The following is a 10,274-nucleotide window of genomic DNA, read 5'->3' as shown; positions in this document are numbered from 1 at the left end:
TGGAAACAGCTATACTTCATTAATGGGGTTAAAATGAAGATTTCCAGAAGAGGTAACATTGTATTTATCACTATCTTGAGTCCCAGTGAGGGCTCAACTGGGCACAATGGGATCTGAAAACCAATCTGGGAACTGGGCCATTTAGTTATTCTCTTGAAGGGGTATAAAAAGTTAAAGGTGGCTCTCTCTGGGTGGGTGGCTTATGAATTGTTTAATTTTCTTTTATAGTTTTCCGTATTTTCTAAAATTGTTAGAGATATTATTATTTCTATTGTCAGAAGAATAACAAAGGTGATTACATGAAATACCTTAAGCTCAATGACTGATGACTTAGGGGAATTAGTTTGAGAATGAAATTCCCTCTCCAGTGTCCTGACAGTCACAAAGATCTGAAGTCAGGCCCATGGTGGCCTGAGTCACTGCTCTCTGCTTTGTGCCATGTGGTGGGTGGCTCCCATGGCAACAGAGCAAAGGTGAAAGAGATAAGATGGGTATCTTTACACTGTTTGAACATACCTGCCCTTGGCGACTGGTAAGTGTGATCACCAGGTGAGCACGCTGGTCTTTGAACAGCCTAAAAATGCACCAATGGCTATTCTCTTGGAGGAAAAAAATAGATTTTATTTAAGTGGTGACTGGGAAAGATAATAAAAATGGGCCAACACGTTTTTTAAATTGTAAGAACTACATAACTTAAAATTTATCATTTTAACCATTTTAAAGTGTACAATTCAGAGACATTAAATGCATTCATGATGCTGTACAATGATCACCAGAAATTTTTCATCACCCAAATGGAAACCCCATACTCATGCTGACACTTTCTAAAAGATAAGTTTTATTTTTCTGTCTCCCAAATGTGAGGCAATCATGATGTAACAATGAAAAACAAATAAACAAAACCCTTGTTTAAAGGAAAACAAATTTGGAAAAAAATAACATTAATACTTCTAATGACAACATACAAACCTGTTCACATTCTAGTGCAGAAAAAGTAAACCTAATGAGATACACTCTATTGTGAATAAAATAAAATCTCAAATAAAAGTTTTACAAAAAATTAGTCTTTAAAATCCCTTTTACATCTATTGAGTGCCAAATATCCGCATTGTACATAGCAATCAAGGAATGAGAATTGGGGACAGCTGCTGGGAGTACAGCAAGGAGAGATGTCACATAGTGATGGCCTCCAATCTTATAGTATTAACGGCTACCTACAGTCCTGGGATTAGAAGTTTCCAGAAGGAACATCTAGGCTCAGTTAGTTCATAATATCCGCCACAGGCTTGGGAGTAAGAGGTAATAGCATTTTGACTAGCTGTTTTCCAACCCTGGAGTGGAGTATGGGTTGGTAATAGGTGTCATTAGTTCTAGCACCATTTACTTCCAATCATTGTTATTTTAATACAAGTTAGTAGTGACTGGAAAATATTGCTACTGAATTGACAGATGGCTATTCTAGGACCTATAGCATATTATTTGGTGGTTCTAGTTTCTAGTGTCCTATGAAGAATAGAACTGAGGATTAGTGGCAAAAGAGTACCTCTGGTAGGCATATTTCCTCCCCACATGAAGTACATTACAATTTACTATGGCATGTCCTGTGACTGCCCTAATATGCAGACTATGCTCCTACCCCAGGAGGGCAGCTTGAGAACAGAAAAGCAATGGTTGGAAGATATTTATATTACTCCTGTATTCAGCTAACTGGACTAGCACCCTTCATGGTGTGAGATTTTCTCATCTGCTTATTTGTTCATTCATTTATTTTTTAAAAAGTGTAGAGTGCCTTCTATGTACCAGGCACTGATCCAGACATTGGTGATAAGCAGTGAATGAAACAGTGGAGTGAATGCAAAAGAGAGTCCAGAGAAACATGGATGTGCCCTCCTGACTTTACCAAGGCCCAGTATCCCAGATGCGGGCCATTTCAAATTGCCCACTTCCATCATCTCAGGACAATATATTATCCTTTCCTGGGGTTTCTCTTACTATAGCAGTGCAACTCTTACTATATTATGAGACAAAGCCACAATCATGATAATCAACTCCATGCAACTAGAAAAATCCTCACCAAACAGATGACACAGACCCAAGCCTTACCCACCCAGGCTTCTTCATGTCCACCATGAGCACTCTCACAGAGCCTGGTGTGGCCACCTTCTCTGGGCAAGGTGCTTGCTTCCATGCAGGGGGAAAAAAAAGGCAGGGCTTAGTTAGCAGTGTTCCAAAAACCAGCGGTGCTCAGAGTGAAAAAGCAAAGCAGCCTCTCAGGCACAGGACGCCTGAGCCAAAAGGAAGGGAAGGAAAAGAACCACAGAAGAGCTGGAAGTAGCACAAAGTCTAGACAAAACGAGCAATGGCTGGGGAAAAACTTGGGGATAAAAACACAGTTCTTTATTGTAGAAACCAGAACAAAGGAGTAGGCATATTGTCACACTGACCTTGACAATGAAATGGGCTTTATGGTCCATGTGGGGGTGAGTGATGAGGTGAGTGAGCAAGGGGTGAACCAAGGTGGGTTGTTCCCATGGAATGCCTGAACTTGATCTCTCACAGACAGGGAGATCCCCTGGCCAACAGAACCATTAACAATCGTCTACTCCCTTCATTTGTTACAAGAAATGTGAGTCACTCCAATAAAACCCGGCTATTGGCAGAGAGAAATCTAACATCTGACTTGTGAGACAAAAGGAACCAGCTGCTCTAGCCTTCAGGACTCAATAACTTCCTATTTCAAATCAAGTTTCCATCTGTCCCACAGCTCAGGAAAAAGGGGCTGGACCCATTCACCCTCTCCTCTAGATGCACACCCCAGCCAACAGCAGGAGTGTTCCAGATTTTATCAGCTTCTTAAATGCAGGAGGTGTTGAAATTAGACACTTCAGTGAGGTTTAGGAGCAAGAGAAGGGCCAGGTGAGTCCAAGTTGAGGGAACAGATGAGATAAGAGTCATGCCAGTAAAAGACCTGAAGTCCCTCTTGCAACAGAAAGTTCTTCTAGTCCCCCCAACCCCAGGCTGCCCGAGATCCTACATCCAAGGGCCCCATGCCCCACTGCTCTTGGGGTCACAGCGGGGGTCCTGATCCGGGAAGTACACAGGTACTGAGTGTTTGTGGTAGAACTGCAGACGGGAGAGCAGTTGCTGGACGATCTGGGGGTATTTTCTTGACAGGTCATGCCTTTCTTCTGGGTCCTGATCAATATCAAAGAGCCAGAGGGTCTTGGTTGGTGGGTCCGATGAGGGTATCTCAGAAACATTGTGTTGAGTTGGTGGAGGGAACCAGTAACCACAGCCTGGCAAAGAAATACAACAGTTTATTGGAGAGAGGCATGGTAGGCAGGTTCTAATTTTGAGGCGGAAGCTGAGTTGTGGGCATGGACCCATGAAAAAGATGGAGCCTTTGATAGCTGTGTCTAGATCTGGCTCAGATTCTGACTTCTGGTACTTTAACTAGACATGTCTCATTGCTTCACAAACAGGGGTACCCAGAAGCGTGCACACATGTGAGTGTGTGTGTGTGTGTGTGTGTGTGTGTGTAGGGAGTATTTTTAGCTGTCACAGTGACTTGGGGGGTGCTACTGGCATTTAGTGGTCATGGGACAGGGATGCTAAAATGTCTTGCAACACGTGGGGCAGTCCCGAACAATGAAGAATTGTCTTGCTGCAATGCCAAGAATGTCCTCATTATAAACACTGCTTAATTATATCACAGCCTTAACCATCATGCCACATATTTAAAAAGTATTTAACAGATGTCACTTATAGAGAATGTACTCAGGGGAGGCAGGCATCCTCCTGCAGCGACACCAGTGGTTGAGGATGTAGCTTTCAGGGATTCTCTTTGCTGTGCTTGAGAGCCACACATTTGAAATCCTTATTTTCCACAAAGCATTAGAGTGGTATTTCTTCCTTTCACTCCCCCTATAGTTAATTCTTAATTTTTTTTGGGGGGGGCAGGGGTTAACATGAATAGATCACTCCTCTCCTCTCACCTTCTACTTCAGGTACCTCATTGTGAGGTACCTGAATGATGTTGTTACATTTTGAGACATGCTGATATTCTACCTGGGTAGCCCGTGAGGAGTTTCCAGTTCCTGTGTCTAATTGCAGCATGGATGGATGTGTTGAAAGCTGAGTATTCTGGAGGAGAAGAATCATCCTTTGCTGGAATCATGCTGTTCCTAGGACCTGGGGAGAAACAGTTTGGGAGAATTAGAGCACTGTTATTGGAATGTGTCGTTGTAAATCAGCATTTTACATCCTTCTTGCAGAACAGTAGCTTTTATTCAACACTGGAGTATAAATGTGTATCCTGATACAGAAATGAATCTTTTATTAAATATAAACAGAGCTATAGTTACATTAAATGTCAGTCATAAACTACCACAAATATAAAGGAAATCCCAAAGAGATTAGAGCACTAATTTATCCCTAAAAATCACAATGTTCCGCCAACATAGAGCTGGTCATATGCAGAACAGTGTTCTGTTACAGCATGGTGGGTTGTTTTCGTGTGTTTTGTTTTTATTGCTAAATGACTGAATTAAATAAATGCGTTTTCTGTGTATATTTATACCTATGTAGATAATGTAAAACATTATGAAATGTACATTTCACTGGAGTCTATCTCAAACTATGAGAGTTCAAGCATGCCATGATAAATAGTACATATATTTACTTTTTAACCACAGGTATGAAATCTATAAAAGTAAGTGAGCAGTGCTCAGTTAACTATTCAGACAGGATAATTATGGATGTAAGAATGAATTTGATACACAAATTATTGGCTGGTATCCTGGATTACATTACTTTATCATCTTGAGCTCATATTAATTGATCAATCAGGTTTTGAGGAGAACAGTTAATACCTGCCCCCTCCTCCCCTATTGAGTTTGGAACCAACTGAGAGGTAGAGGCCAGACAGATGGAGCTGGAACCATTGCTTTTGTTACTGATAAAGTTGATTGGAGAGAACATACGAATAGTTTCAGATCTGTGGCAGAAAGGCCTTGCGAGTAACTGACCCTTGACTTAGAAAGACTAAACCACCCATCACCGATCTTGCAGGACACTCATCAGGTGCCCTCAGAGAGTGCACAGCTCAGAGGAGACCAGAGTGCTTGCATGTATCCTGGGGACACACTGGCTCTGAAATTAGAGAGATGAAAGGGTCTGAATTGAGCATGCTTGGTTCCTTCTTTTGGATACTCTCTCCTTCACCTCCTTGTGCGGAGGAGCGAGTAAGGTGCATAGAGATCTGAACTCTACTCTAGTTAAAGACCCTGGTGGATCCCTGAGGGCACGATATGGAGGTCCCCGACCTCACTCCTACCTGTCTATGTTTAAAAGCCTTAACTAAGGGCATAACAATATAATATTTAGTCTGTTTTAGTCCATATTTATCTAACTTTTCAAATATGGTATCAGAAATCAATTTAGGTGCACTTTCAAAGGCAGCCGGACTACCCATTCAATGGCTAATAGCTGTAGTGTGTGTTATGTCCATAAATGCGCATTTTTCACCACGGTGGTTGGTCCATCTGGCCACCATCCTGTTATAAAAGACTTGAAAGCTCCCTTGTCCCTGCCAGGATGCTCTCATCACAGCAACTCTGTGCTGCTCAGAGCTTAATGCAGGAAGCACACTGTTGGTGGTGGAAAAGGCAGGGTCTCATTCTTTTGTGAGTTTTGTGGAAATGACCCTTGAGAGACATACTGGAGACGGGGCCAATAAACATTGGTGGTTTCAGACCTTCAGTCTTAACAATCATGGATCAAAAAAAATCATTAGCACCAAAAAGGAAGTCTTTTTGATTTCTTGTTTCTCCATTGGCTTGTGGCTATTTTGGCTCCAACACCAACGGATGCTTCCAATGATCGGGGCACACGAGGGTGTCTGTCACAGGAAGTGTGTTCTTAGTACACAGACTGTGCAGCCCTCATGATTTACTCCTCACAAGTTTGAATAAAGGCCACATTTTGATAACAAAGAATGTTAAATAAAACAAGTCTTCTTTGTGAACATAAACAACAACAACAAAAAAGGAAATTTAGCTATCTCAGCTCTACTGACATTTTTCTTAAAACAAACAGGAATATAAAATACCTAAACAATAAATAAGACTAAATGATGAAAGATGCTGTTATTTCAATGATATGTTTTCATTTTCAGAAATTAAACAAAGACAAAATTACAAGGAATAATATAACTAACACCCTGTAAGCTGTCACCCAGAATGAACAGATGTTGACATTTTGTCATACTTGCTTCTTTAAAATAAAAGAAACAGGATGATGAAAATGAAGTGACAGTCTCTTTTGTTCCCAACCTGTCAACCCCAGTACTTTCATCCACTCCCTCAGAGACTGCTGTTGTCACGATTTCAGTGTATAGGGTTTCCTTCAGCCATTTAAAAATACAGTAACATAAATGTATCAAGGAATAATACACAGTACTGTTGTGTATTTAAAAATGTAGTGTGTGTTATACTATATATTTATGCTGCACTTGTTTTTCATCCATCATAGTATTTTTAGAGCACTGTGATTATAAATACATATATTTAACATTTTGCTATATAAAAAAACCACATTTTACTTATTCTTTTGATGGGCATTCAGCTTGCTTTAAATTTTTTTTTTTTGCTACTATAAGCTATCCTACAATGAACATGGTTACCCACATTTGCTGTGTACACATTCAAGAGTTTCTCTAGTGTATGTGTCTGGAAGTAAAACCGTCCGGTTGCAAGGTATACACGTTTCCAACTTTACAACAAATCCTACTGGGCCATCCTACCGGTAATGTCCCCATTTCTCCACATCCTATATCTGATACTTTCAGAATTAAATTTTTTTGCCTATCTAAAAATTTTATAAAGAATCTTTATCATTTAAAAAATCATTTGATCAGCAAGAACATCTTTCGTTTTCTGTGTGAACCCAAGGGCTGCTTTAAAAACATTTTTTAATAACACTCATAATGTGCACAATTCATGCTTGAAGAGTGGTCTCTCCCCTGAAACACCAGTCCACTCAAGAAAGAGAACGTTACTTGCACTTCAGAAACCTATGTTGGAGCCTCCAGTTATTACCCTCGTCTCCCCAAGGTAGCTGCTATCCTAACTTCAATTTGTGTTTTCATTATTAAATCAACAGGGTATTGGATAGACTATTGAGATGAGAGACAGGGGACAGATTTTTTAAAATGTTAACAAACTTTTAGAATTTCTCTGGCACAGTTAGATTCAGTTATATATATTGATTAATAACTATGTGACAGAAAAGCATTGCATTCTGCATAAATAATAAGCAGAGACACATGTAAGAGAATTTTAAAATGTAAAATCTAAGATATTGGGAAACTACAGGTTATAAATAATAAAATTCCAAGTTTGGTGATTCAGAGAATAGTGTTACTGCTGGCAGAATAGAGATGCCGGGGCAGGAATTAGGGTGATAATGATTCTGGAGTTAGGCCTACTGGCTTTGAAGAGTTAACATGAACGCAAGGTAGAAACATCAACTACATATTGGAGCTAAAGCACCTCATGAAAGCCTATATGAAAGACTAAAGCACACACTGATTCAAGCACCACCTATAATGAATGCAGTGGTCATTGAATCCTGGATATGGATTAGTTGTCTGGAGAGTGAAGCAAGAGGAAAGCAAGTAGCCCAGAGACAGAGTACCGAATGCCAAAGAAAACTGTTAGCAAATGAGGCAGAGAAGAAAATCATATGAGGAAGAAAACCAGTTGAACAGGACATCGCCGAAGTTAAGAGAGTAGAGAGTTTCAGACCGTGAATCAGAAGTACCAAATATTCCATCCATTAGCTTGATGGATGAAAAAAGGGCACTGGATTTATTAAGCTCTGAGCAGAAACTAGGGAGTTCAGAGAGAAGCATAAACAAATACATCTTTCTCTTTTCCTCCTGAGCTGAAAGCTCACTCTAAGATAAGATGGTTTTCTGGCCAGACATAACTACTCAGTTATAAGTTGGATTAGTCATGTGTATTGATTTTGGAGGTGAAAAAGGAGATCAGCAGACAATTTTAGGGCAAATGAAGGAAACTAGTATTTACATAACCTGTAGTAAACTTAAAGAGCTTCTTATCTGAGCAACCTCTGGAGCGAGGCTGACCAATAGTTTCCGTGGAGACCTGTGTTCTCCAGAGCCACCTTGGAGAACAGAAACACCTTGGCAGTTGTCTTTAGACGGGATGGTGAGTTAGTTGGTGGGGGTCCAGGTTCCCCATCTCCATTTCAGTCAGTGTAGTTTAATACTTAAGGAAGAATCTGTAGTATTTGCTAACTATATTGTACTTCTTTATGTTTTTGTTTGAAGAAAGGGACTGTGTGGCTAATATAATTTGAAAGACACTAATCTGTGAAAGGTGATTTGATTCACCAGATGGGGAAGGGACTGAGGGATGACTGAGGGGTGCTCTTCTGGTGTTCATAAAAGGCAGCCTTGCTCTCCTAGCTGTATAATGCATCCTCCCGACTCTTTGGAAATTACTGTCTAATATACTCTATGGTTGTATTTTATAAAATACATTATTTTTTTCAACTGTGTACTTTATATGTTTATGTATGTAAATTGGAAAACGCAAAAATGTATGAGCAGGAAAATTAAAATGACCTATAAATTTACTGGCTGCTGTTAACATTTTGGTGTATAACCATTGAGATTTTAACCACATAAAGCTTCAATAGAATAAACATGTTAGCTGACTTGCAGATAAGAAGAGATACGGTCATAGAAAACAAACTTTTCATGCCTAGAGAAAATTGGGCAGGGTGGTGAGGAGTCCCAAGCATCAGTGCAGGGGTGAATGATGGTCTGGGCGCCTCTTCTTCTCTGGAATGTTCTTCAAGTAGAATGAACTGGGCATGACTGGAGAATGGGGCTTAGAAAGAGTTAATGTTGTGACCCTGAAGAAAGTACTGCTAGGGATGGTAATGAGGACATAGCTGTGAGACTGAAGTGCTAGTATAGGCCCCGCCTTCCTGCTCTCCCAGCAGGCCAAGGGTGCGTAACAGTACAGAACTAGCATGTTTGGAGCCAGATTGCTTGGGTTCATATCTCAGCACTATCATTCACAGGCTGTGTGAACTTTGGCATTAACTTACCTCCCTAGGCCTGCGTTTCCTCATCTGTAAAATGAGGATAATGTCATATTTCACCGGATTGTTCTGTGGCCTAAATGTGATGTGATGATACATTGAAAAATGTTTATTAGCACTATGTCCAGCATATAATAAGTGTGCAATAAATGTTATTATGACCAGTTGTGCAATCTTGGGTAGCTTTCTTAACTTCCCATGCCTCAGTTTACTGTCAATAAAATTAGTATAACAATAGCAAGTGAGATAAGGGATATAAAGGATTTAGAATAGTATCTAGTATATTGTAAGACTATTGTCAACATTAAAGATAATAACAGCTAATACTTATAAGCACTTACTATATTTTTACAAACATAAAATATTGTGTTAAGTGTTCTAAGTATGTTAAATCATCTAATCCTTGCAATAGCTCTATGAAATACGTAATAATGTCTGGCAATAACTGTCACTTGAATGCTAGCTACTACCAGTATAATACAGGTTTTTTCTTTTATATCCATTTACTCAAGACCTTACAAAAAGGAGGAAAGTAGGCAGAAGTCATTATTATACCACACAAAAACAAAAAACAGAGCACATCACTTAATCTGGTCTGGGTTTGGCGAGGACCTATATTGGCTCCCCTACTCATGTTCCAGAGTTTGAACAGGGTTAAGGGGAAAAAGCATCAATGGTGGAAGTTTTAATTTGCCACTTTTAAAGTTTAGTCCCTTTTCTGCCCTGTGGAGTGGCCTGCCATTAATTTCCACTGTGCTCTTTTTGGTTTTGATTACTTTTATAATTTACAAAGATCAGCTTAAAATTTTATTCTACCTCTAATGATCCATTTATTCTTCCTGCTAATGTGATGCCATTTTGATACTTTAATGGCACATGCATATTTACTTATAGCAAAACTTACTCAGTTGGGCTAAGAAACCACCCCCACCTCCCCTCCAGCTTTTCCAGATATTTGGTTATCACAGTATTTCCTAATATGGATTACCATCAGGTTTGTTTTTTTTAAAATTAGTTTCAAGTGTACAAAACAACATAGTGATAAGACATCTATATGCCTCACGAAGTGACAACTCCAATGGTGAGTCTATTATCCAACTGACACTGTACACAGTTATTACAATATTCTTTTTTTTTTT

The 10,274-nt window shown here is 39.6% G+C and overlaps 1 protein-coding gene across 1 annotated transcript in view; it reads right to left on the bottom strand.

The window, feature by feature from the left end:
- Nucleotides 1–818: 818 nt before the first annotated feature.
- Nucleotides 819–10,274, bottom strand: part of ARSB (arylsulfatase B) — a 138,705-nt gene continuing 129,249 nt past the window's right edge. Inside the window, exons 7-8 of the mRNA XM_019640999.1 lie at nucleotides 4,069–4,191; nucleotides 819–3,296 (exon numbers count right to left, since the gene is read on the bottom strand). Coding sequence (XP_019496544.1) covers nucleotides 3,031–3,296; nucleotides 4,069–4,191 — 389 coding nt within the window. The 3' untranslated portion in view covers nucleotides 819–3,030. The remainder of the gene's footprint in view (nucleotides 3,297–4,068; nucleotides 4,192–10,274) is intronic.

The sequence above is a fragment of the Hipposideros armiger genome, unplaced genomic scaffold, assembly GCF_001890085.2.
Source record: "Hipposideros armiger isolate ML-2016 unplaced genomic scaffold, ASM189008v1 scaffold_55, whole genome shotgun sequence".
In the NCBI taxonomy this organism is placed as follows: Eukaryota; Metazoa; Chordata; class Mammalia; order Chiroptera; family Hipposideridae; genus Hipposideros; species Hipposideros armiger.
The sequence above is the reverse complement of the archived record's forward strand: the minus strand, read 5'-3'. Positions and strand labels throughout refer to the sequence as shown.